The 27,035-nt window shown below is 42.3% G+C and overlaps 1 protein-coding gene across 8 annotated transcripts in view; it reads right to left on the bottom strand.

Annotated features, from left to right (window-relative positions):
* The window catches only part of BCL11B (BCL11 transcription factor B), a 165,608-nt gene that overhangs the window by 4,437 nt on the left and 134,136 nt on the right, over positions 1–27,035 (bottom strand). For 7 of the 8 annotated variants that reach the window (XM_028715414.2, XM_028715336.2, XM_028715742.2 and 4 more), the window contains one exon: positions 2,649–5,217. In XM_028715414.2, the coding sequence (XP_028571247.2) occupies positions 3,206–5,217 (2,012 nt within the window). In that variant the 3' untranslated portion in view covers positions 2,649–3,205. Of the gene's footprint in view, positions 1–2,648; positions 5,218–27,035 lie in introns of those variants that run through there. The other variant, XM_028715583.2, reaches the window with a different exon arrangement.

Raw genomic sequence — 27,035 nt, 5'->3', positions numbered from 1 at the left:
GCGTCAAAATTAGGGAACAAGTACTCTCATTTTTAAATCAGCTGCCATTTTAAAGACAAACCCATGTAAAAGATTAGCCCTATTTGGAAGTTATCATCCACATAGCTGTGACTGTGGGGAGGGAACAGAATGGGGCCATCTCACATCCCCATTAGGTCTCTGCCTCTCTATGTCCATGTGCTGGGGTATGTCTGTACAGGGGATCCTACACCACATGCCACGACTGTCCCATGTTTTAGAACTCAAGATGATCAAGTGAAACTGGGTGTGTAGAATATGCTCACTTCTAAAGATATTTCCCCAGTTTATAGATGGCGGAGAAGGGATTCAGCCAGCAGGGGACATGATGATTGGGGCAGCAAGTTCGGCCCTCCTATTTCTAGCTCCATATTACAATCAAGGGGGTGGCGTTATTGGGTTGTTGTCGTTTTTATTTTGATTATGTACTTTGTGGTTTTATATTCTGATTTTATTCTGTGAACCACCCTGAGACCTGGGGGTGTAGGGTGGTATATCAATTCAATAAATAATAAAATAAAAACATAGAACATGAGTAATGTAAATATAATGTAAACCCATGAGTTGCTCAAATAAATATTGGGAGTTGGGTGTCGCCATAGTGCTGGGAACTGTTTTCAGGAACATCGTAGCCCAGGGGGCTAAAATACCTGGTATCTGGAGTAGGGAAAAAGTTCCCATCAGGTCCCAATGTCCAACAAGCCTAGGGAAGTATATAGCTTGGCTCACTTAGCTGAGTCATCTGGAGCTATCTGCTCTTCAAGAATCACTTCCATTTACTTACTGCTTAATGGGGCACTGGGGTGTGGATTTTATGGGTTGCTTGGGATGGGCTTATGTGTGGCTGGTCCCATTTGTGGTGGGAATTTGGACCCGACATCATTATTTTAAACTGGGTTTCTATACATCCTGTTGATGTAAAAACTTGAGTCTTCTAGCACCTTGAAGCCAAACATATATCTTACATTTATGGTGGCACAGGAATCTCTGTTGTTTTGCTACAACAGACAAAATATGGCCGGAACTCTCCGTAGGGGTCAGCTTGATAAAAGTTTATTATTTTGTTCGCTAGCTAAGCAGTCAGCATCCAACAGAGGGAGACTGGAAGGACGCAAGGGTTAAGATGTTGTTACTCTTCCTTACCAAAGGCTGTTGGGAGTAAACTGGGGCTCTTTCAAGTTCACACAGCGAAAGTTCTTATGCAAGTTTATGTGCCCTGCTTAATGTGTGTCAACAAGGATTAACATCTCCCATTGTTGTATAATTGCCTAATGTGACGGGTAATTGCCTGATGTGATAGATAATACACCCTGAGAAAACTGATCATATGACAATATGTCAACCTTTAATCAATGAATTGGTTAGATTAAATCCCCCTCTTTAATATATGCGCAGCGCAGGTCAAATTCAGGAATAAGTCACTGCCTTCAATGAGGCTTACTCCCAGGTAAGTGTTCCTACGGTTGTGACCAGGAAAAAAGCAGTGGAGAGCACTTCTAAACAGGAAAAGGGGGGAAAGGCTGCCCCTTATTAGAAGATGTCGTCCCTCGAGCTCAGCATGGTCTATAATGATTGACAGCTCTCCAAGGCTTCAGACCAGCCCTCTCTGGAGACACCAGGGATTGAACCTGGAACCTTTTGCATGCAAAGCATACAGAGGAGGGAATGCCACTTCTAATGGGCACCCACTGTGATGCATCTATGTACCACACAAAAAAATCATGGGCTTTCTTCTTCAGAGCAACTGTTTTAGCCATATGAAGCAGCATGCAGGTTTCATGTGATTCATCAGGTACCGTAATTTGATTCACCAGTCCTAATCAAAACAATTACTTTAGCCATAGTGTGTGCGCACTAATGTCCCTGCGTTCACACATGTGCACTTACTACACAAACTGAGATTCAGTACGAAACCACGTTTGCAGTGAGTGCAATCCTAACTGTGTCTACACAGAAGTAGGTCCTGCTGAGTTCAGTGGGGCTTACTCCCAGCTAACATGCGGTTAGGGTGGCAAACTCGGTCCCCCAAAAGGGGCACTGGTGTATTTGCTACAGAATGGTCCGTTGCAGCCATTATCATGTATTCAGGTCGTCAAGTGATAACTTCAATTATTGTGTGCGTAAAGTTTAAGGCCAGAATAGCAAGTGACATGGGGCGGGGAGGGGGGCGACAAGCAAGGTTCCTTTTCTTTCTCCATGCTTTCTAAAATTTGCACATGCTGCTAGCTGTCAGGGCTCTTGCATTCCCTTTATGTAATGAAGTTAAAGAAGATGGCAGAAAGGTGAAAGTAAGTCATTAGTAAACGGAACGAATTCCATACTAATAATGCACAACTCTTGCTATTGCTCTTATAAATATAGCTGCCTTTAAGGGGGGGTGGGAACAAATTTGCCTATTTCTTTTTAGCTTTCATAACTTCTACTGTGGAAGTCTGGGATTTTATTTTTTTTACAAAAAAAATTGTAAAGGCCTCTATTTTTAGTGGCATCAACAGTGCTACATATTAGATCCAAATCCAAAAGAAAGTGCTACAATTTTTAAGATTGTTATCCGCGGTACTATTTTATATTTCCTAATTTTCAAATGATTTCCTTTTCCTTTCTTTCTCAAAGAAAAGCGGGGGGGGGGGGGGGGGGCTAAAAAATAATAATAAGAGAGAGAAGAAAATTATTATTTAAAATGCTGGCTTCTTCACAAGAAATTACACATGCTTAGCATAAGATTCAACAAAGCAGCGGCCCTATAAAATTATAATTTAAATTGATATGTATCTCCCCCTGTAATGCAAATAATCTCAGGTTACTAGTGGGGAAAATTAGAATGGGATACTCAACAAAATTTTAAAGGAAATCTAAAACAGGAGGGGAAAGTATTAAAAAAAAAATACCTGCACATGCCAAAAAAAAAAATTAAAAAATACAAAATAACCCAATAAATACAGAAATTATTGCACAGTTAAAAGGCTTCACAATTTTTACTGCCTTAACCAATCCTCAGGTTTAATAGAACTTTGTAGACACAGGTTATATTTAAGTGCCAAATTCTGGCACCTGCCATAGTTATGCTAAATTATGTATATGGAGGCAAGTTAGGTCAGCTTTTCTCAGTTGGCAATAGTTAAAACTGTACAATTTAAATGTTACCTAGACCCCTGATTTTTATTTTTTTTTAAACCCAGCGGGGGCCTTAGCTTCTTTCTGCCTGCTCAATTTTGACATCATTTGTCAGCAAGTGTTCGCCATGCCACTTTTTCATGTGTTTCTCCAGGGTGCTGTAAACACTGAAGGGCATCTGACAAATGTCGCAGCGGTAGACCTCCTTCCCTATCTGGCCATGTGTTTTCATATGACGCGTCAGCTTACTGCTCTGGGCGCATGCATAGTTGCAGAGCTCACATTTGTAAGGCCGCTCTCCCGTGTGGCTCCGCCGATGCACCGTTAAGTTACTGCAGTTCTTAAAGACCTTGCCACAGTACTCGCACGTGTCGCTCCGCCGTCCTTCCTTGGAACTGGGTCGGCCGGGGCCAGGTCCGCTGATGTGGGGCGTGCTGCCTCCGCTCGCCGTCCCGCTGCGCCCTGAGAGACCGCCGTCCAGCATATCCCCTGGAGGGGTGGAGAAACGCAGGCTTCCGTTCTCGGAGGAATGCTCAGAAGAGGTGGCGAAGGGGGATTGTCGGGAGTCTGTGAACCCAAGAAATGGATCTTTCATGAAGTGCCTCGACGCTGCGTACCCCACCAGCCACTGCGAGTAAACATTTTCAGAAGGGATTATTGTTGCTGGTGGCAAGTCCAAATCTTTCTCTATCTTTATCCTTTTTGAGGAGTTGTTTAAACTGGGGCTTGTGATGGGGGTGGGCTTGCGAGGGAACAGGCCGGGGAAAGGCTCTCCGGGACCAAAGTTCCTCCCGTTGACTGTCCCCTCCTCAGTACGGTCAAGTTCTCCAGCTACCGAGTCTTCGTCGCCGGTGTCTCTCTGGCAAAGGTCTCGGGGGCAGAGGTCTCGCTGGTCAGAGGACCTCTTCATGAAGCCGCTCCTTTTCTGCTTCTCAGCCAACATGTCGCTGTATTGCTGGATGGTACCAAGGCTAACATTCTCTATCACTTTCCCTAGGACGAGGGATTTTTCATCTGGCAGCGATTTGGAACCGTTCTCTCGGTTACGGCTCAGCTCCGAGTCCATGCTGAAGCTGGACTCGGGCCTACTTTCGTTTTCCAGCTCTTCTTCCTCCTCCTCCTCTTCTTCCTCTTCTTCATTGTCGTGGCCTAGAGAAGGATCGCTCTCGTTCCTGAAGTCTGCCTCACTAGACTTTAGTCCCTCCCCAGTGAGCTCACTTGTGCCGGGCTCAGGGGAGCTTGTGGCGGACAATCCGTCATCCGACCTCCCTGTCATGGACCCAGCTTTGTGCATATGCGTTTTCATATGGCGTTTTAGCTTGCTAGCTTGGGAACAGGCATGGTCGCAGAGCTGGCATTTGTAGGGCTTCTCTCCTGTGTGGCTGCGCCGGTGGACGATGAGATTGCTCTGGAACTTGAACGTTTTCCCACAAAATTCACAGGACTTGCTCTTAGCCTGAGGCTGGGGAGGCGTAGTGCTGCTCGGGGGCATCGGCGGCAATGGCGGGGTGCTCAAAAAAGGAGATTTAGGGCTTGGCTGGAAAGGATTCAACAAGCGATGCATAGGGTTGTTGCGGTTGGGAGAAACTGGCGGAGGGGTGGAGTTGTTCCCTGCCAGTTCTCGAAGCCTTCTGGAGAAATCCATCGCTGGCGACTCAATTGCCATGGGGTTTAAACGCATGACTCTGTCAAAGGCACTGGGATGCTGGGCAACTAACCCCATTTCTTCGGCACTAAGGCGATGCGGATCCAGGTGATGGCGAGGCGGCGGGCTGAAGAGGGGAGGCGTGTTGGGGAGCCGGCCTTCGCCAAAGCCAGGGTGATCGCGCAGGATGGGACCGGTCATTCGCAAGAGACTAAAAGGGTTGTTGTCACCAAGGAAATTCATCAGCGGGGACTGTGCAACAGTCTCGGGTCCCAGAGGAGGAGGGATGGTGATGCGTGGAGTAAGGGAGCTGTTTGAAGGGCTTGTTTCCAGGTAGATGCGGAATCCATGTGTGTTCTGGGCATGCTGAAGCAAGAACCAAGCGCTGTTAAAAGGGTGCTTGCATGTTGTGCAAATATAGCTTGAAGGCTCATCTTTACCTATAGAAGGGAAAGAATGAGACAAAGAGAAAGAGAGAGAGAGAGAGATCAGTATTATAACACAGACAACTTCTAAGCAAAAAATATTTCCAGTTATAATGTGTCATTTTTGTTTCTATTTTCTAATACAAAAAGGAAAATGCATGTTTACGTTGTATCCATAATCTATTTACGGTATAGCAAACAAAAAAGTTATGGCTTGCTGCTGAGGTAAGACATGTCTGTTCCACTTGCAGGAGAAGAGTCCCTACTTCGCTCAAAAATTATTCGTTCAGATCTCTGCTCAACCGTGAAGCGGACTGGGTGACTTTGGGCATAACCTACCTCACAGGTTTGTTGGGAGGATTAAAGGGTGGGAGGAAAATCACAAATCCTACAGCTCCTTAGAGGAGAGGTGAAATTTCAAGGGGGGGGGGATGCAAAAATTAAGTGGAGGTGCCTTTTGTGATATTGAAGAATGGGGAACAATTAACAGCTTAATAAACGGAAGCTACCCATTCCTAGTTAGACGTGTTAGCATTTTCTATTTCATTCCCTGTTAGCGCACCAGAACCAAAATAGCTTCAAAACAATCAAGTTTACCCTCAAACATAAGCTCATCGGTTAAATATGTGTGCCCTTCCGTTTAAGCGAATATGCTTCTTCAGTGCTATTTTTCTAGAAAATGTTCTGCATGTCCAAAGCCCCTAAATTCAATCCTTGGCATCTCCAGGTAGTTGAGGGCTTCTGCTAAAACATTGGTGAACCACTGCCAATTGATTTAGTGACCTAGGTGGGGCTAATGAGCCAAGCTGATATAAGGCAGTTCCTTATGTGACTAGGATTTTACCAGGAACACCCCTAAGTAGGTTTCAAATGCCTATCTCCCATATTCTAATCCAGCCTTATTTTCACCGACAACAGTGGTGTTAGAATCCCATCTAAGCTTTTAAAAAAATGCACCCTGCGAGGAAACCATCCTGCTTCTGTGTTTATCGAAAGCCCTGAACACGTCAGAAGATAAATAATTGTCTAATTATGAAAACCCATAATAACAGTTGGATGTAGTTGTTAACAGACACTGGAGCCATATCTGAACTGGGTTATATACAGAAGTACTCAAACCGTGTCATTTAATACAAAAAAAAGTTTGAACTTTTGACTCTCTTGTTTGTCTTCCTAATCTACTGTTGCTTTGTCTTCTCAGCTAGTGAATAAACGTTTAAAAACACATTCCTTCTTCAGAATTGTAAAAAAAAAAAAAAGGAAAAAAAGAGAGGCAGGTGTGGGCAAGTTACAGCTCAGCACTCAATTATTTCGCTATCAAAAAATAAATAAAAAATCCATCCCTGGATACACAAAGCAAAACGTTTTATCATCACCTTAAATAGGAACACTTCCATAAAACCTGGCAAATTCCTAAATATAGATACATTCCAGATTTTTAAAAATGTCACATTCAGCTTTTTCACAGCAGCTATCTGTTTTACACAGGAAAACTATGGCAGCTGATTTCTGGGTGCTCTGCCGGAAAATGAATATATTCTCACAGCAAGGATATGGACGAAATTGTTATTTAAAAAAAAAAACAAAAGTCTGACCCTTATTACAACCCAGAACAATTAACTCTACTGCTTTGAGATGGTCTGGACTGGCTCAGTGTGAAACAGGTAAAGGATTCTGCAAAACGCATGCCTCTAAATATGGTACCATTCTCTAGGAATTGCCCAATATGGAGAGTGGGGTAGGGATGTCCTATCCAAATTTCCTTTATTTTGAAACTACTGCTGTTCTCTTATCACAAGTCAAGGTTCCTGCTACCATGCTCTGTTGGTTGCTAGCAGCATGGAAACAAAAAGGAGCAGAAGACTTTGTGCAGGCCGTTTCAAAGGCACCACAAGGGCTTGTTACCTGTCACCTGCCATTCCTATTTCTGGCTCTTTTTCAACAGTGCTTATGACTTGCAGCCCACTTTTGACACTGGCAGTGGCAGAAGCAGTGGTTTCTTCTTGTTGCGGCAATCCGCTATAGCAATCTCCACTACCCTGTATCCATTCCTTCTGTTTGGCCTTGGCAATAGCAGAAGAAGAAGAAGAAGAAGAAGAAGAAGAAGAAGAAGAAGAAGAAGAAGAAGAAGAAGAAGAAGAAGAAGAAGAACCAGCAGCCATGATGGGACAAGAGAATCTTCTCCCTTTTTCTTCGCTTGTGTCCCATTAGAGCAGCGGTTCTCAACCTGTGGGTCCCCAGATGTTGTTGGACTACAACTCTCATCATCCCTGAGCTCTGACCTTGCTAGCTAGGGATGATGGGAGTTGTAGTCCAACAACATCTGGGGACCTACAGGTTGAGAACCCCCACAGATGTGCCCCAATGGACACTGGGCAGATGGGCAAGCACGCTGATGCTTGCCCAGGGTATGATAAGATAGCATGAATGAATGAATGGGAATGAGGGCATTTGTGTGCCTGAATCAACATCTCATGCCGTTTAAGGGAGAAAATGCCTTACAGACATGCCCCAAGCCAACACAGAGATCACAAATCTGGATTCCTACTCCATAATTATAGTAGTTCCGACTGGCAGAGACAGGGCTCTTAGAGCTGTTTGAATGCCTTGTGTATTCTCTGCAAAGAGCTGGAAGGCAACAAGTATTATGTAGATATCGGCACGTGGGGACGATTTCCCGGAGTCCCATTGAAATCATCAACATTAATGGTATCTGCACATTGTACATAAACAATTAGTCGGGACAAAGCCTAAGTATTGGGAAAGAGACATTCATCAGTCAATCAACAGAGAAGCTAGGCAAACCCCATAGGATGCACAGATCTTGGGGAACACTAGTCCCTAAGAGTTAATAAAGTATGTTATAAGCTGGAGCAATACAGACTTTAGAGCAAGTCCAGTGTCAATGAGCCATTAGTCACACTTTAGGAAAAACTTGCTTCCCCGCTCTAAGTGATGGGATTTAAGATTCATGGGGGAAATATGACATTCTCACCCAACCCTAACCCAAAATCTTGCTGTAGGGCAATTTGCTGTATGGCTTTGGTTGCTGCTGCTTCCAAACACTAAATGTTGCCCCATAAGAAAAAGACATACAACCAGAAGCATTCTAGCAGAAATCCCTAACAATTTTATAGACCATGATCCTACAGAGAAATGTCCTTTACTATCAACTTAGCAACTGAGGCATTTGGCAGGCAGAAGAAGTTGTTTTATGTCAGCTCTGAAGATTATTCAACAATCAGTGCTCCCATTAGTACTTCCAATAGTTAATTTTTTTCTTTCTTTCTCAAGAATGAATGTGACAAAAAGAAGTCTAGACCTTTAATGTTTCTTAAACAACACTATACGTAGTATAGAATGTGACAGAAATCACTGAGGCAGGCTAAAATATATAGCATATTCTGTCAAAAGCTTTTTTTTAACAATATGTTTTACCTCAACTCACCCTTGAATGGACTTTAATAAAACCCTTTAAAAAATAATAATAAAAAGTGTGATCTAATAGCAACCAAAGAGCAGAATCTTACAAGGTCATATAGCTTCACATTAAAGACTGTTTGGCACCCTTTACCTCCATTTTATAAACACTAATTAATTGACTGATTTCCCACAGCTGACTGGGTCTTCCTTCTTTAAAGTTGCAGAGTGAATTCTCTATTTATCTGTTTTCTCTCAGTGTTCCCAGAAACTGGTTTGCCTAATAACAGAGTTCCCCCTTCCTTGCACACCCCTTCTGCATTTGCCAGGAAAGAGGTTTACCTCAGGAAAGAGATTTACCTCAGGAAAAGCAGATAGATAAAACAGTATGTTGTGTGCTGTGCTGAAGACCAAGGTCAGTCTAATGGATGGTTTAAAAATAAAATTAAAAACATAGCCTTAAAATGGCAGCTGGCTAGCCACTGGCATTTGTTTCATACAGCTGAGAAGCTTTGGTTTTTTGGTGGTGGTGGTGTTTTTTTTAAATAATAATAATAGTAATAATTTGCATTATTTTAAAAATCACCTCTGTGAAATGCAAGTGAAAGAATGAATCCATTTTACTTCTGCTTTCTTATTCCCTATCAAAACCAGCTTATTAGTGTGTATTACTGGCATAAGATACTGATATGACAAGTTATCGGTCATAACAGTAGCAGCTCTTCCCTTTGTTTTTCTTTCATTTCTCTTTCATGCCCCTAAACTCTTCTGTTCGGCAGCCCCCTGTTCACAATGGCAAAATTGACTGCAGGCTACTCAGCTCTGACAGATTCACTTATTTTTTTCTTCTTCTTCTTCCTCCCCTGCTTCGGTTTCACAGCCCTCAAAGGCTCTCCCTAGACTCTCCTTTATTATTTTTTTTCATACTTACAGAAAATAAAAAAATAAAATGTTCATTTCCATATTATCACTTCATGGTTATCTTGCCTCGAAGTTGCCCTGAGCAGTGTGGATGCTCACTTTTAAGAACAGAACAATGTCAAAAAGTCTTTGAAGATCCACTCCGAACATTTTTATATGCTAAAACTTGCTAAGTATTTTAAAAATGCCCAGGAACGGTCAAACAGTGCTATAAAGTGATCCTTATAGTTAATAAAGCAGAGTGCCTACTCTTGGGGGGGGGGGGGACCCTACTTTGGTGTGAGTGTCCTCAATGTGGCTTTGCGCATTACACATTACTGGGGGGAAGATAAAGTCCTCACTAGGAAGTTTGGGGTTTCTCTTCCACATCCCTCTCAGCATTTTTTCCTCCCTAGGGATGTTTTTCATAATTTTGCAAATCTTGGGGTTCCCCGAATTCTGTTCATACCTCCGTCTTATGTGTGGAAGGTGCCATTTTGGTTATATAAGGATCCACACTTATAGAATTTCTTTACTACACGGAACTAAATGTACTTCTCATACAGAACTTCTAATAGAGAATGAGCTTTTAGTACATGAGGTGGTCCCTGTGTTAGTCTGAAGTGGAAGGTTGAGCTCCTGACGGAACAGCCAACTTCAAGTATTATCACCATGGGAGAGATGGGCGAGTTTTCCTTTTAACTTGCTACAGTACAAAGATGAGAAAGTGGGACTCTTGAGTCACGCTGGCTTCCTCCCCTTGCCCTCTTTGCTTTGCGTTACGTCCAATGCTCTCAGTCCTTCTGGGGTGGTGGTGTCTGCCCGGAAGCTGAGGTCCAGTGCCGAGGGCTTTCTGGTGGTTCCCTCCTTGCAAGACGCAAAGCCACAGGGAACCAGGCAGAGGGCCTTCTTGGTAGTGGCGCCCGCCCTGTGGAACGCCCTCCCATCAGATGTCAAAGAGATAAACAACTACCTGACTTTCAGAAGACACCTGTTCAGGGAAGTTTTTAATGCGTGACATTTTGATGTATTTTTAATCTTTGTTGGAAGCCACCCAGAGTGGACGGGGTACAAATAATAAATAATTGTTATTACACATTGTGTCTGAAACAGTGGTTAATTTAAATGGACTAAATAATGCACGAGTTGTGATGCAAGGTTCCCCAAGGACTCTACAGTGGTTATTTCTCTTGAGATCCTGAATTCACAAGGCTTCTAGACGTCATAGCGGGTGGAGAATGTGGCTGCCCCTCCAAGAAGGGGCAGCATGGGGATAGATTAGCTAACAGATTCTAACTCCTAGTCAGCCACTTGGAGACGCACTTAAGAACCATATGCAAAGCCCTCTTGGGTGAGACTATCTGTTTCTTAGAGTGGCCAAGCAGGTGTTTATTAAGCAGGACATGAGCTCAAAGAGCCTTCTTCCAACAACCTTTGAGCAGGAACCAGAGCCCTGCTACCATTCCCCCAAGTGGTTGGCTGGGAAGCTGCATATATACGATACGATAATCTTTACTGTCATTGTCCCATACAGAACAACGAAATTGGGGGGGGGGGGGGATCTACATAAGACATTCACAACCAACAAGCCTGCTATCCCAGCTATCCCAACCTGGTTAGCGCCCTAAAAACTCTGATACCCCATTTTTAAAATACAGTACAGTCCCATAGAGACTCCTTACACTGCGTTTAAAACCAAAATCGCAATTGGATAGAAACTGTTTCTCAGGTGGCTAGTCCTAGTCTTTATAACCCTGTACCTTCTTCCAGTAGGCAGAAGCTGAAAGAGATCATTTCTGGGGTGTGCAGCCATCAACCACACCATACACCCCTCTTGCCTCTGGGTTCCCAAGTGGGGTGGATCCCCTCAGGGACCACCAATTCCCCCACCTTTAGGTCTACCAGCAGACTACGCCACCCCTGTGGCTCCCAGCCACCCCCTGCCCCAAGGCTTTTGCCACCCAGTTCTATTTTGGTGCATAACAAGCATCTAGCAAATGACTTCTAACAAACGAATCCAATTAAATAACGAGAACCTTTCTTTGAGTATCCCATAGCTTAAACCTATGCGAGTAATTATAGACTGTGCATTTGCTGAACCCACCTGCCTATTCTGAGGGTAGACTTATTCTGAAAACAAATAATCGTTCTCTCCCTTGCTCTGTGATGGGTGACATTATGTTCAAAACGTGAATGCGCTTTAAAAAAAAAAAAATAGGGCACAAAGCAAAGCAAAAGCGCAGCTGAAGTTAGTACTCCCACACAAGGCATGGTTTCTCACTGTGGCATTGTCCATGTTGGAAGCAGTTTTTGCACTGGGCACTCACCAGAGTAGCTAGGACAAATTCCATCCTCCAGAGTTTCTGCTGGAGTCTTTTTTCTTTCTTTCACTGAGCAGTTACTGCTGGGTTTACTCTGACCTAGGTTTACCAGCTCCCTTACCTCCTCCTCTGCAAGGAGGCACACAGACATACTTAACCTCTCGCCAGTCAAGTCCCTTTTTATACAGTCAGTAGTTAATGTCGATAGTTTATATTGCTTTTGTTTCAAAGGACTTTAAGGAAGAAGAGTGGCTCCTCATTTGTGGAATGCTCTCCCTAGGGAGATTCGCCCGACACCTTCATTATACACCTTTAGGTGCCAGGAGAAAATATTCCTCTTCAACCAGGTCTTTGGCTGATTGACATCCGATGCCCTTTTAAATGTGTGGGGTTGGGTTGGGTTGGGGGGAATTATTGGTTTGCTGTTGTTCTTATATTTTACTATGTATTTTTGTGGTTTTTATATTGTAAATTTAGGTTGTGCACCGCCCTGAGATCTGCGAATGATGGGTGGTATACAAATTTAATAAATTAAAAAATAAATAAATTAAAAAACATTACTCCTGGAGGGAGGGATTAGGGCAGGGGTCAGCAAACTTTTTCAGCAGTCGGCCGGTCAACTGCCCCTCAGACCTTGTGAGGAACCGGACTATATTTTGAAATAAAAATGAACAAATTCCTATGCCCCACAAATAACCCAGAGATGCATTTTAAATAAAAGCACATGTAAAAACACCAGGCAGGCCCCACAAATAAACCCAGAGATGCATTTTAAATAAAAGGGCACATTCTACTCATGTAAAAACATGCTGATTCTCGGCCCGTCTGCAGGCCGGATTTAGAAGGCGATTGGGCCGGATCCAGCCCCCGAGCCTTAGTTTGCCTACCCATGGATTAGGGCGGGGATATCCTTCCAATGGGCATACTCACTGCCTGTCTGCAGGTAGCGGAGGATTGACCATGCACTAACATGGGGGAGCAAGACACACTCATAAAGAAAAGATGTCAGTATGGGATTGTTTTGTGCTTAAACTTCCTGTTGTCACGCTTAGAGAGATCAGCACTTGAAAGCTAATCAGGGATTCACTAAAAGTTGCACTTCTTTGCAAATTATAGTGCATAGTGAGAAAGATGTTTCTTGGGAGCAGGGTGAGACGTATTATACCCAGATGAAGCAAAATAATCCGGAAATCAAGCTTTAAGGGAGATTTGCTTTTGCTTTTATGTTGCAATAAGAAGCAATATATCTATCTATCTTCTTCTTTGGCGATCACTCGTAGCCGAGTAAGATTGTCTTCCATAAACACAGTTTTAACAATGAGTCCGTAAGTATACACCTACTAAACTTAATGGCGCTAACTTACTCATGAGCAAAACCATGCATAGGCTTGCACCTGCAAAGCCAGTTGCTTAATAACATAATGTTTGCCTTTCATTGGAGGCCAAAGGTTGAATTAACACCCAAAGTATTTTATATATCACTAGCTTTAAGTCTTGTGTTTTAATTATGGGCTGCGGTGCATTTTGCTTTTCTTGTATTTGTTCAGTTTTTTTTTTGTTTTCCTTTTATTTTATTTAACGTTTTACTTATTGCAAGCCATCTTGTAACTTTATGTTACAGGGCAGCACACAAATGGCTCTAATAAAGAATGAACTACATTCTTGTACTTTACCTAAACCATTTTCATCTGTTACAATACAGGGAAAGATAATAGAACAAAAGAGTTAGTAGGTTTCACTGTCCTTAAGAGTTTTTTTGTTTTTTTTTAAAAGCAAACCTCCAATTACCACATGCACAATTAATTCTAATTTATGTAAATTAGCAATAAGAAGAATCTAATGGCAGCTAGTAACAGGCATAGTTCCATTAGGGAGTGTACCATCCTGTTTCTGTCCATTTTCTCCCTGGGCCACCCTTAGAGGGAGCATTCCCCCCCCCCAAAAAAAAACTTCCTTTAGCTCTCCTTCACAAAACACTGCACGCTCACTTTAAAAAGCTGCAACAGAGGCAATAAAAACATAAGGTATGTTTAATGGTGCTTCAGTGCAGCTTTAGAAATCCATGAAAATAGCAACTTGCAAGATTTAAAAGAGAGGGCATGTTTAGTATTAACACTCAGGAGCAGACATGTATCTGCCTCCTCTATAGCTACCTCTACTGCTTTTTCTCCACATAACGAGCATTTAAATAATTGCTCCCACTTACGTTTTTTATTCTAATACCACCAATAATAGCAGTGTGGATGCTCAATAAAACACACACACCTTTAATTGAATTATTATTGAATTAAAACGCTTTAATTGAAAGCACTGGTTTTAACAAGCCTTTTCATAAGACCAGTTGATGATATTAAAAAGAAAAAGGAATTGAAGCCATGAAGAAAAAAGATTTCATGTTTCTCAAAGAACAAAAACTAGCGGGGAACTCGACATTTGACTGGCAATCTAGTTTAAGGCTATATCCCCACAAGGGATATGGAAACTGAACCTCTGATGTGCCAAAAACACTCCTGTGCTATACCAAACAGCAAAATGAATGAACCATTTCCTCTTTTTCAAGTGCCAGAAGTTTCTGAAGCAGAAAGCGCGAGCCACAAACCAGGTAAGAACACACACACACACACACACACACACACACACACACACACACACACACAAATTTTTGGATGACTTCAGCTACTGTAAGACCCTGATGTTGGGAAAGATGGAGGGCACAAGGAGAAGGGGACGACAGAGGACGAGATGGTTGGACAGTGTTGTCGAAGCTACCAGCATGAGTTTGACCAAACTGCGGGAGGCAGTGGGAGACAGGAGTGCCTGGCGTGCTCTGGTCCATGGGGTCACGAAGAGTCGGACACGACTAAACGACTAAACAACAACAAACTGTACAATAGCTAAGTGGATATGTTAAATGACTCACTGGTTAGCTACCATTAGGATTACAAGGTTGCAGCCCATTGTTTTTCTCTCTTCCTTGAAATCTAACATGGAATTTACCTCATGGTTTCAAATGTGGTCACGTTACAGCAGCTTCAGAGAAACAGCTCACTTAATCATAAGTAAGGCCTGCTCTCTCCTTAGGAAGCACCACTGTGGCATTCTATACCGAACAATTAAAATAAGGCAGGGAATTAACATAATTCATTAATCGCCTGATTTTGTGGCAGAAGAAAGATCTTTCTCTCGGTTTACTTGCTTGAGTCATCTAGAGCTATCTGCACTGCGAGCATTTTTTTGTGCAGCGCAACTTATCTGCTCTTGATCACTGTTTGCGGTCCAGTGAGAGTTTGGGAAGAGGGCCGATATGTACTGCAACAGGTTAGGCCAAATAAAAGCAGTAGTAAATAAAAGGAAGCAAGGACGAACTATCAGTCATGCGTTCCAAGAGTAAAGATGCAGTTGCAGCTGTTTTCCCCCAATGGTATTGCCAGGTCAGCCCTTGAGAAAGACACCCAACTTCAAGCGAGGCAAAAAACAGACTGCTTCCTACAGGAAGGGGAGGAGCCCACATCTGGGGGCAGGGGTGATGATGTTTTGTTCCTCTTCGTACAAGTGGCGCTAGACAACACCCATCTGGTGGTGCTCTGGTGCCCACTCAAAACATTACAAGCCAACAATGTCACCAAGAGGAAGTCAACGAAACACGGTGTTACATTAGCACTGACAAAAGAACTTCAGAACCACTAAATAAAGCATTATGTGACTGATGCAAGGTGAGGTGGCAAGGACAAGGGTGCTAGTGCATTCTGGAATAGGCCTGCAACTCTGTGACCTGCCAAGCCAAATGCACCCTATTCTACACCCCACTGCCTAGCACTGCAAAAACAGTTGCCAACCACCTGGCAGATGATTGGTGGACTACATTAAGGTTGGGTGGCATGCTCTGGAAATGAAGTGGTATGCAGGAAAGGATTTCGGGAAGAAGTGTAAGTTGTAACGGCAGAGGGCCTTTTCGGTGGTGGCACCCGCCCTGTGAAACGCCCTCCCATCAGATGTCAAGGAAATAAACAACTATCTGACTTTTAGAAGACATCTGAAGGCAGCCCTGTTTAGGGAAGTTTTTAATGTTTGATGTGTTACTCTGTTTTTAATCTGTTGGGAGCTGCCCATAGTGGCTAGGGGAATCCAGCCAGATGGACGGGGTATAAATAAATAAATGATGATGATGATGATGATGATTACTATAGCTTAATGGGAACTAGAGAATGGAAGCTTGACTTGGGGTTGGGGGCAGGGGAAAATTGTATATCCTGTACTCGCTAGAGGCATCTGCCCAGCATCTGCCCAGTTGGAAACAGACATTTGAATGGATCTACCAGTGCTCATTTTAATGGTTTTACAAATGTGGAAGGAATATGAGATTGTAGTTAAAGAATGCAGCAAAGTGGGCTACATAGCGGAAGAGATGAGCCTACAAAAGGTCATGAACATTTGGAGAACTTTATGAGAATAAACCAAGTCAGTGAATGTGTGAATTATGGGATATCTAGCACTGCAAAATATAGCTTTGGGTGTTTGCATGCCACAGTAAAGAATAATTAATACCTTACTGTGAATGCACACAAGGCTCTCACTTTGCCCCTCTCCTCTAGTTGGCAGGAGTAGCCATGATCCCTAATATTAACATGCAAACCAAGGATCATACTCTGTGTTTCTTCAAGCAACCCATGATGTTAAGCCATTTTTGTTCTTAGTTCCCCACTTGTGGTTTGACTGAAATAATCTATGAACCCCAATTCAGATGTAATTCTAAGGCAAGGATTGTGGTTCATTGCTCCCACTGGCTAGAGGGGAGCAGCGTATAAGCAGAAATCTCCACAAGCATGACAAACCACAAACTATTGTTTGCTGTTAGATGCGAAATGAGACCTTTCATCCCAATGAGATGGAAAACACACAACTGGTAAATTATTTCATGCCCCATAGCTTACAACAGTTGATATGCTTTTATATTAAATAGTCTAGACCAGAATTCTCTGCCTTGGATCACAAGAGGAGAATGAGCTAATCAGGGGCATGAATTTTTGGTTTCCTAGACAATGCAAGTGTTTCTTTTCATGGACTTCAGTGGGCCATGGATTCAACCAACAACAGATAAGAGTCAAGACCAAATACTTTCCTTCTTTTAACAAACAGTGTAATCAAGTAAATTGTTTACTGCTCATGATAGAAAAATAGTGTTTCCATGAGATTAAGATACACATATCTCCAGTTTTCATTGTTAGTCCAGGTTGAGCCTTCTTCAGCCATTACCAGGAATGGATTGCATAGATATCAGGGACAACCTGAGAGGTAAGGCATACGGAATATGATCAAATATATGTGCATTCGATCACAATCTGATCACAACTACGCCAGTATAAATATGAAGCCATCTCACTAACCTCCATCCTCGTCCTTCTCAAAGTTAACAGGTTGAGTTATGCCAGAATTAAAGAATTCACAAATAACAAATACCAACCGACACGCAATTAAGGGCTCATCAACACATTTGTAATAACACGCTTTGTTGATCAAAAATAATATGCCAACCCATCAGGAATGTCATTGGCAAATATTAAAAAAAAGAGACAGCTGTACTAATAGCTAGCTCTGGAGACCAAGCCATTCACGACTGGGAGTTCAGTCACCCTCATGGCACCCGGCTATACATCATGGGGAAATGTGTATGTCATTTAGACATTCTTTCAGCCACATAGGAGCTGCTCATGGGTAAGAAGGTCCCTTGTGGCTGAGGAAATGTCTAGAGGGTGTTGTAGTTCTGAACAACAACAAAGACCGACTTGCCACACCAATATGCTGCCCCCAGCCACCAACCCCACCCCCGAAAGAAATAATTTGTATAAAATGTAAGTAACATTCACTCAGACTAGGAACTCTGGCACAGTCTATGGAGAGAGAAGGTCGTTAACCCTAAATAAAGCCATCAAATGTACTATTTTAAAAAGAAATAGCATTTTCAGATTCTTAAGTAGTCGTTAGCAATTCTGGGTACTCCACTTATGACAAAGGCTCTGCTTTCTGTGGCTGCTTCAAAACCACTAAACAAGTTTGGGAATGTATCTATATTCCCTGTATGCTATGCAAATGAGAGAAAACCGTGAATTTCATTATATCTCCATGGATGCCTATAAATTAGTATCAAACTCTAAAATCTACAACAGTTGTTATATCAGAAAGAGAAAAATGCAGAGGAACCGGAAAGGTCTTTCTATAATAAAGAAATGAGCTAACTTTTAAGTTAGCCTTTTTTCGCCCAATGTTTTCCAGCTAAATCCTATAATTAGCACCTAAATGGTTTGATGTATGCTTCATGTTTTTTAAAAAAAATGTATATTCAAGATAGGAATGCTAGATAGACGTAGGCAGAAGATGGATGGATGGGGCAAATTTATAGAACAGTTTTATAAAACTGGAAGAATTATTAGTTTGACAAAAGAAGGAAAAGGCACATTAGTTTAAGGTGGAAAAGATTTACCCATTAGTGAAATGAAAAGGCTGTATGATTCACCTGTGGTATGGTGGTTTTTATACATAGTGCCACATTTATAGCCTTTGAGAAGAAACACCATACTTCTCAAGGACATTTTAGGTCTTTTCCTTTTGCATAACACATTCATAGCCATTTGAAATAATGTCTATGTCTAATGTCTTTGCTACAATGTATGAAATGAACCGACAGCTTGCCTTTAAAATCTATCTCCTATACAGTAGTTTGTTTGAAAGCCGGCAATAGGATTTTCCCTGCTTTCTTTCTCTCCCCCACCTTTTTTTCTTTTCTTTTCAGGACAGTTTTTGGAGATCATGATCTTACAGAAATGAACCGCGATCCAGTTTCCTAAACTTAGGAGAAAGTGAGGATGGGAAATATTAATCAGGGTGAAAAAATGCAGTGTGAATTTTCAAAACGATAAATGGCACCTAAAAAGTAAGAAGAAGAAATTGACATGTCCCCCGCCATGAATGTTCACCGTGTTTTAACAAGGCACACTCTGGGGAATATTAGGTATCTATTCCTAGCTAGTAAAGGAAAGAGTGTATTATTTTAATTCACGACGTCTTTAACAAACACGAAGTTACTATCCCTGCTTCTTTCTAATCCACAAAATCTCCACGTTCAGGCCTAAGAAGTATTGCAAGGGCTGTAAATCTTGTTTTAATGGAATGTACATTTAGCTATGAGGAGATAATTGACGTTATGGAGAGCCTGGATGCTGAATTATATAGGTTATCTAATACAAAGGGGACTCATTACTAAAGCACTACAAACAAGTAGTAATATATGTATATTGTTCAGAGTGGCATTATAGCAAAAGTGTTCAGGTCCACAGGGATTTATAAAACACAAGAAAACAGCAGACATGCACTTGTAAATTTGTCTCATTTGTCTCTGAAGTTAAAGGTTATTCCCTTGATCTGAATTTGTAATAAAAACATCCTAGGCTAAGGTTTGTTGGGAATGTTTGAATATGTAAATTGTGTACAATGACAGGAAATTATAGGGTGAAAACTGAATGCGAATTTTGACAGAATTGCACAGATTACACCATTCCCCACCCCACCCCCTGCTTTAGACTAAATGTTTAGGTGGTGCGTTTTTTTAAATACATATTATAAAGGAAGGTGCTCAGCGAACCTATTTGAATGGAAAAATAACACATCTCGCCACTGCAACAATCAACCTCAGCACAGTTTCAAATACAGGAATATCTTATGCGCTTAGGAAATATAGATAGTAAATCTCATGAACTAATGGCTCAGGTGATGGAAGCCCATGGGCAAGTTATATCCATGTTGAACTGTGTCTGTGTGAATGGTAAGAATTTTAATTTTAATGGATGGGTTCTCTAGTTTTTTCTTTAGCCTTTTGCTACCCTTATGTATGTATGTGCATGCGTATGCCTTTTTTTAAAAAAAAGGCTTTTGCCTCAGAAAATCCAAGGGAAAAAAATAAGATGATATTGTACTTTATGTGGCTGAAGATAAGGGGTTTTTTTTCCCTCCTTCTCCGAGCACCACAGTCTGTTCAGGTTAACCAACTGCACTGTTAGAATAACTCCAGCCGACTTGTCATAGAGTACAAAAGTCATCGGCGACTGAATGTTCTTTTCTGCACCGCAATTAAGACGAATCAATACGACGTGCCACAAATGGTATTTTACTCTCAATAAGAACTCGGGCTGAGTTTATTCAGAATATTTTAGCGCTTCCCCAGGGGATTTTGGTCCGACGCAGATGGCAAATAAAGTACTCAGCCTAGGGCTAGAGCACATTATGCTAATTCTAATGTCAGATGTACTTTAATATACAGCTCTATTTAATCACCCCATTATTTCACATTTCCATATGAAAAAACCTGCGGCACTTCTGCAGAGCTTTCACTCTGCGACAATGCCAGCTTCCTTCAACTAGCTCACTGTGAAATGGGGAGGGGGGTGGAGGGGAGAGGGAGAGGGAGAGGGAGAGAGAGAGAGAGAGAGATTGAGAGAGAGAGAGAGAGAGAGAGAGAAGCCTGGTCATTCTTGCCAGTCAAAATGTTACAGTTTCAAAGTTGCAGTGTTCCTGAATTTAAAGTGGATTGCCCAATATAATTAGCAAAATTGCTCTGCAAGGATGCTGATGCACACACACACACACACCAGCAAGCTAAGGAAGCGCTACTTGGAATTAAAACACAAGGCAGCCTCTCTGTTCCATATGTACACACAGACACACTCACACACTCACACCAAAAACATATGCAAAGGAGGAAAGGGGGGGCGGCGTGGAGAGATGCTGTCATAGTGCAGTGCAACCAATATTCACAACACTGTCACCAACAAACACACCGAGGTTCTTGGCTCTGCCGCTTCCGTTATTTGACATGGCTGGCACAGCTGCCAACCTACAGATGTCTCAGAATAAAACCTTCCTACAGGACTCTCTTTTTTTCCTCCCCTAGCTCCTTTGGCTGTATCAAACTGCTGTAATTAAAGTCAAAGCCGTAAACCCTCAATAAAGATCAATAAGGGTTGTTTTTTTTAATATTATTATTCCACCATCCCTTCACTGGTTACCCTGAGATTTAAGTAGGTTTACTCCAAGCCCTGGGATGAACTGTGAGGAAGATTTGAAACCTCAGCACTCAAACTGAAATGACTCTAGTGATTTCCCCCCCTTCTTCCTCCCCAAGGGCAATCCACTATACAATTTGTTTGTATACTGATCTAAGGGGTGCATATTCGAGATCACTTAATGTGGATTAGCTGTTTCTTAACCACCCTGATGTAATCACAAAACAAGGTGGTTAAAGGATGGATCTTTTATTATTATTATTATTATTTTGGCATCCAACCTTTCAAATGCATGAAGTGGGGGGATTGTAATCCACATTAGTGGACGTGCACAGGGGACTACAGAGTGTTAGCTATTCTGGATGAATTGACACACAACACAGGAATGCAGTTTTTATGTACGTGGAACAATAAGGGGCATGAACTGAGGTACACAAGGCTCACATAGAGGAATGATAAGCTTAACCACCCCACAATCCTATTCCTGACCTGACCTGGTGCAACTATGGCAATAGGTGTGGTCACTCATGTAGTGGTAAATTTTGAGGTGCAGGAACTGATCATGACAATCCCTATAGCCACGTCTTCAAGGAGAGTCCAAAATGCAGCTGATCAATCATATATAGATTGATTGTATATAGATATAGAGAGAGACATACGAAGAGTAGCCCAGAACATTCAGCTGACAAAAGGGCGGTATTGCGGTTAACGTGCTGGAATTTGGCAGAGCAGACCTGGCTTAACATCCCTGAACGGTTAAGTGGTGTGACTGCAATCCTATGCAAAGTTTTCCTGTGAGTAAGCCCCACTGAACACAGTTGCATGGATTCAACTTGCAAAATGCACTGTGCTTTAATGAAACATAGTCAGCCAGCACAAATGTGACGTTTAGCTTTTAATCAGAAATGCAAACAATCTTCTTGCATTTAGATTCCTAGCCTGAAGTAGGAACTCTATTAAAGAAAAGAAGTATCCAGCCTCTGCCTGATTAATTTCTTCATTCACCGATTTCCTCTGTGCTGCTTTTTATTATATATTATTATATATGATTATTTTATTAATTATTTTATTATATATACCTAGCCCATCTGGCTGGGTTGCCCCAGCCATCCCAGTCAAATTTACTCATTCACTTGCCAGAGCAAGGGATTATTTCCATCAATTACCATGGTGCTCCTGCTCTGAAATAAGTCCCTGAACTGCATGCCCCCTCAGCACACCCACAAAACCCTTGCTTCACGGTTTGCTTCCAAATAGTGAGTTAGGATTGCAGAGGCATGTTTACCTTGGTTCCTCTGCAGGAGGAAAATTGTGTACAGACACCAGAGTTTCTTTTCCTTTCAGGTGATGCTTTGCCACAGAGAAGCAGCTACTTAGCTAGAATTCCACAAAGGTGCATTGCAATGAGTGGCTTGGACCCCAAGTGGCCAAGCTTGAAGAGTTACTGTGAAGGTCATAGAATCGTAGAGGACCCCAAGGGTCATCTAGTCCAACCCCCTGCAATGCAGGATTAAATCAATAAGCAGGTCAAGTAAATAAAGTCTGTAAAGCAGGCCTCCTGTGTTCTATACAGAGCCTAGCACATTCCTAGAGCTAAATAAACACATAATCAACGCATGAATCCAGCACAAGTTCTGTGGGTATGGGTGGCTCCTGGAAGATCAAAGGAGTTCTGGGTCACGGAATGGAATGCACTGGTGCAGATACATCAGATGTCCCAACGAGTCGCTGGAAATCTGCTCTGTGACATTAAAATCCACCCAAATCCACAAACGGAAAAAGGAAAGTCCCATTTCTCCTCTTCCCCCCACCCTTCCTGCACCTTGTATTTCTATTCTTCAGCCTAACCTAATATTCATACCTCCGAATTGCTCAGCAATGCATGCAACATCCAGCACCTGGGGCCAGACCTCACCTGGTTCCACCGTTATATGAGTCAGTCTTTAAAGATGCAGAGCTCAGTTGCTGTGACTCGACATGGCATATGTCACACAAATTAAGTGTTCTGATGTGGACGTATCGGGTTTGCAATCCTTAAGATTCAAGGCCAAAGAAGCCGCTTATCAAAAACGTCCTGGTGTAAATAAATTAAAACGGTTGGGATCCAAACAGCTTGTTTTAGGCACACCCGTAAGGGGCCCTGGGCATTCACAATGCGATATTTGGCTCTCCCCTCCCACCTTGGAACAGCAGCCATTATATCACATCATATCACTATCTGCTTCTGAAAATCCCATTGTTTCCAACATCCACTTGTCACGTGGAAGGGAGGAGCCATTTTTTTTGGGGGGGGAGAAACACAAGCCCACAGTTCCCTTGGGCACACAGAAATAGTTGCACGGTTACAGACCTAAACCAAAGTCTCTATTTTGCTTGTGCCAATGTACAGACAAGCATTACGGACTAAGAATGGGATGGTGTTGCTGAGGACTGGAAACTTGTTCCATCTTGATTCCATGCATTTGGCATGTGATCATCACAATTCACTTAAAGGGGGGGGGCACACCAATTACTAGAAAGGCTTGGTCTGTTGTTGTTTTTCAGCCTTGGGTTATGAGCACAGTGGCAGTGATGCATGAGCTGTCAGCCACAGGCCAGAGTCGGCAAACACAGGAATTTCAAGCATCTACCACACCCCCAGCGGCTATGTGGCTGGACCCACAATGGAAGGTGATTGCAAGAGGCTTGTCCCTGGAGCGAATAAAAATATTTTTTTAAAAGAGGTTCAAATTGGTGAAGCATTGGAATCACAGAATAGTAGGGCTGAAAGGGTCATCTATTCCAAACCGCTGCAATTTAGCAATCTGTTGCCCAGGAACTTGAACCCACAACCCTGAGATTAAGACTCCCATGCGTCATTGGTTTATCAGTTCAACTTCAGTTGATATGGAAGCCTGAATGCCTTTAAGTTGCACCTGAGAGCTCTGCATACTCTTTTACCAACTGAGATTCACCCAGTAACAAGAACTTAATGAGCACAATCCTGTATATACCTGCTCAAGAATAAATCCCACTGAATTCAATGAAGCTTACTTTTAGGCAAGCAGGTATAGGACTGCACCACCTATTCTGTCTCTTCCTCCTCTTGAGAACAATACCAAAGCTGGGTATTAATATATTTATTTTTAATCTCCTTAAACTCAATGAGTTTACTTGAACTTCCCGGTCTCAACAAAAAAGAATCTCTAAATTAAGCGTTGATTCAAAATCCACTTATGCCACGGTTATTTCTCCCCAATTATCCAACATTGTACTCAGCTCTTAGCTCTTGAGAGCTTTCTCCAACTTACCTATTTAATAGCACCAGGGACAGTAAATGTTTTCTCTCTATGCTTACAATGAACTAACTGGTGGGTACCAAATTTGCACCTAATACAAATTGTTATTTTGGATCACACAAGCGACTTCTGGTTGAGGATTGAATCTGGCAAGTTAACTGGTGGCGCTGTGGTCTAAATGAGCTCCCGCTGATGAGCTCCCGTTGCTCGGTCCCAGCTCCTGCCAACCTAGCAGTTCAAAAGCATGCCAAAAAGTGCAAGTAGATAAATAGGTACTGCTGCAGCAGGAAGGTAAACTGCATTTCCGTGCACTGCTTTGGTTTCGGTGTTCCGTTGTGCCAGAAGTGGCTTAGTCATGCTGGCCACATGACCCAGAAAAACTGTCTGCAGACAAACGCCAGCTCCCTTGGCCTGTAAAGCGAGATGAGCACCGCAACCCCAAAGTCATCTGTAGCTGGACTTAACTGTCAGGGGTCCTTTACCTTTTTACCCTGTTTTAAAATTTTGACAATTTGAGTACTTTAGAAACAAATTCTACACAACACTAAAGTAAAATTGTGCTGACATTTGACCCCTGTAGATTTTGTTATTTTTAATAACTACAGGGCCTTCTCAGTTGTGGCGCCTCATCTGTGGGGACAATTTCAAGCAGAAGAGCAGGAAGTGTGGGAGAAGTACTGAATATTTTCCTCTGTTTAGAATGGTGGTGGTGATTATTATTGTTATATTTCTTGCCCACCTTTTGGGGCATGCTTTCCCAAGGCAGGTTACAACAAATCAATAAAATACAATATTAAAATCCCAAACTTTCAAAAAAACATTTAAAAAATAATTAACCACATTAAACCAGCAACATAAAGCAGTTTTAAAAATGAAAACCCCACACATAAAAAAAGGCTTTAGTGTTTTCCTAAAGCAGGCCATATGAATCTCCCTGCAAAGGGTATTTGGGCTACCACAGAGAAGGCCCTGTGCTTCCTTAACCCAGTAGCTCTTTGCTGTGAGACTGGAAATGAGCTCAGTGGCAGAAGCAAAGCACCTGGGGGCAGGAGCTGTGGAGGGGAGCAAACAAATGAGGAAGAGGGGAGAATCCTCTTCCCACATTCCTGCCTGAATTTGCACTCACCCCCCCCCCAAAAAAATTCACAGGCATTTAAGGCAACTTTGACGGGTCTGCCGCCATAACATTTAGTTCTTCCCCAAGGCCTTTCTGCTAAATACTTATATTTAAACTCAGTAAACATGCTGACTGAAATACAGAAAAAAAAGAGAGAGAAAGAGATCTGTTGAAATTAGGCTTCAGGGGATTTCGCTGCCTTCTCCAACCACACTATTATATTCAGAGGGGGAAAAATAATACTCTCAGCATCCCTCTTTCTTTTCCTCCATTTTAGATAAACGGACAGCGCTCCTAAGCCCCTCTTATTAAGCCTTCCTCGTGTGAATTGTGGCTGAAACTAGCAAAAGAGCATTTTAAAAAAACAACAACAACACATATTATTTATTCTGGGTATTAGGGAAGAAAAAAGTGGAATCCCAGACATTCTCCATCATTATGGAAATGATCTGAGAGTCAGAAGCCTACAGTTGTGTCTTATAGTTAACGTGCCTCTTGTAAGACTCTGAATCCTGCAAAGGAAGATTCCCAGGCAGAGGTGGAAGAACAATGTAGAATGCAAAAACAGCCAAGCCGACATCCTGCCTACAGTTGTCCTGCAAGACTGAAGCCCCACAGGTTTCAATGGGTCTCAAACCAGATAGAAAAGTGCCTTAAAATGAGTCAGATCATTGGGCAGTCTAGCTAAATATTAGCAACACTGACTGGCTCTTAAGGATATTTCCCAGCCTTGCTTGGCAGTTCCAGTTCATGCTTCAAATGTATGGTTGTAGATACCAAAATATGGGGATACCAAATATGGTAGATACCAAAATATGGGGAATGCTTTTTAATATATTCCATTGCTGTCTCAGTGTATGAAACACCTGCCTTCAATATATGCATGGCTTTTGGGTTATCCCCTTAATTCTCACCCCCAGCTTTAACCAAACTCATTCCTAAATAAAAACAAGCTTTAACTATAACTACGCCACACTGCATTTTTGTTACATTTTCTTTTGTTGATTGTAATGTCCTTGAGAGCAGGGACCTATCAATTTATTTATTTTTTGCCTGTCTAACTCTGTTCCTTGTCGTGCATACTGGCAAGCACCGTATTAATAGCAACAAATAATAACTGTGAATTATGCAAGCATGCATACAAAATAGACTTCAGACACAAATACACTTCCAGCGAAAAGGGGAGAGAGACTCACTCCTTTTACTTTTTCACAGAGGCATTTTAAAAATTGCCCCACCACGGGAGCTGGGGAAACGGGGTTTCTTTTTATAAATAATAATTTTTAAAAAAAACCTCTGCAAATTTCACTTCGTTATTACTGTAGTTAATCACTGCAAGGAAAGCATGATGAAAGAGCAGCAAGCATCTCAAACCCTCAAAGAATGCACTGCCTGAAATTATTTTTAGAACAATTCCTGTAGCACTGCTTCTGAGTTGTAGAAACACTCCAAATCAGAAAGTCAATTTTTCCTCTATTTGCAGAAGTGTGCTGGTTTTCACTGGAAAGGCGCCTGTGTTTTGTTTGGCTGCTGTTCACATGCTGCCTTGGCAGGCTTCCCTTGGAGTGCTTACAGTGGATATTGCTCTTCCATACAGTAGCTCTCCCATTTTTAAGTGTCCCAGCCGCCCGTTTGCTAATAACACACAGGGAGAGAGAGGCAAGAGCACAGAATCTCTCTGAGCATCGTCTCTCTACAGCAGCAGAAGAAAGGCACAGCTGGGAGAGGCCTGCTTTATCACACA

Source organism: Podarcis muralis, chromosome 1 (assembly GCF_964188315.1).
Source record: "Podarcis muralis chromosome 1, rPodMur119.hap1.1, whole genome shotgun sequence".
NCBI lineage: Eukaryota > Metazoa > Chordata > Lepidosauria > Squamata > Lacertidae > Podarcis > Podarcis muralis.
The sequence above is the reverse complement of the archived record's forward strand: the minus strand, read 5'-3'. Positions and strand labels throughout refer to the sequence as shown.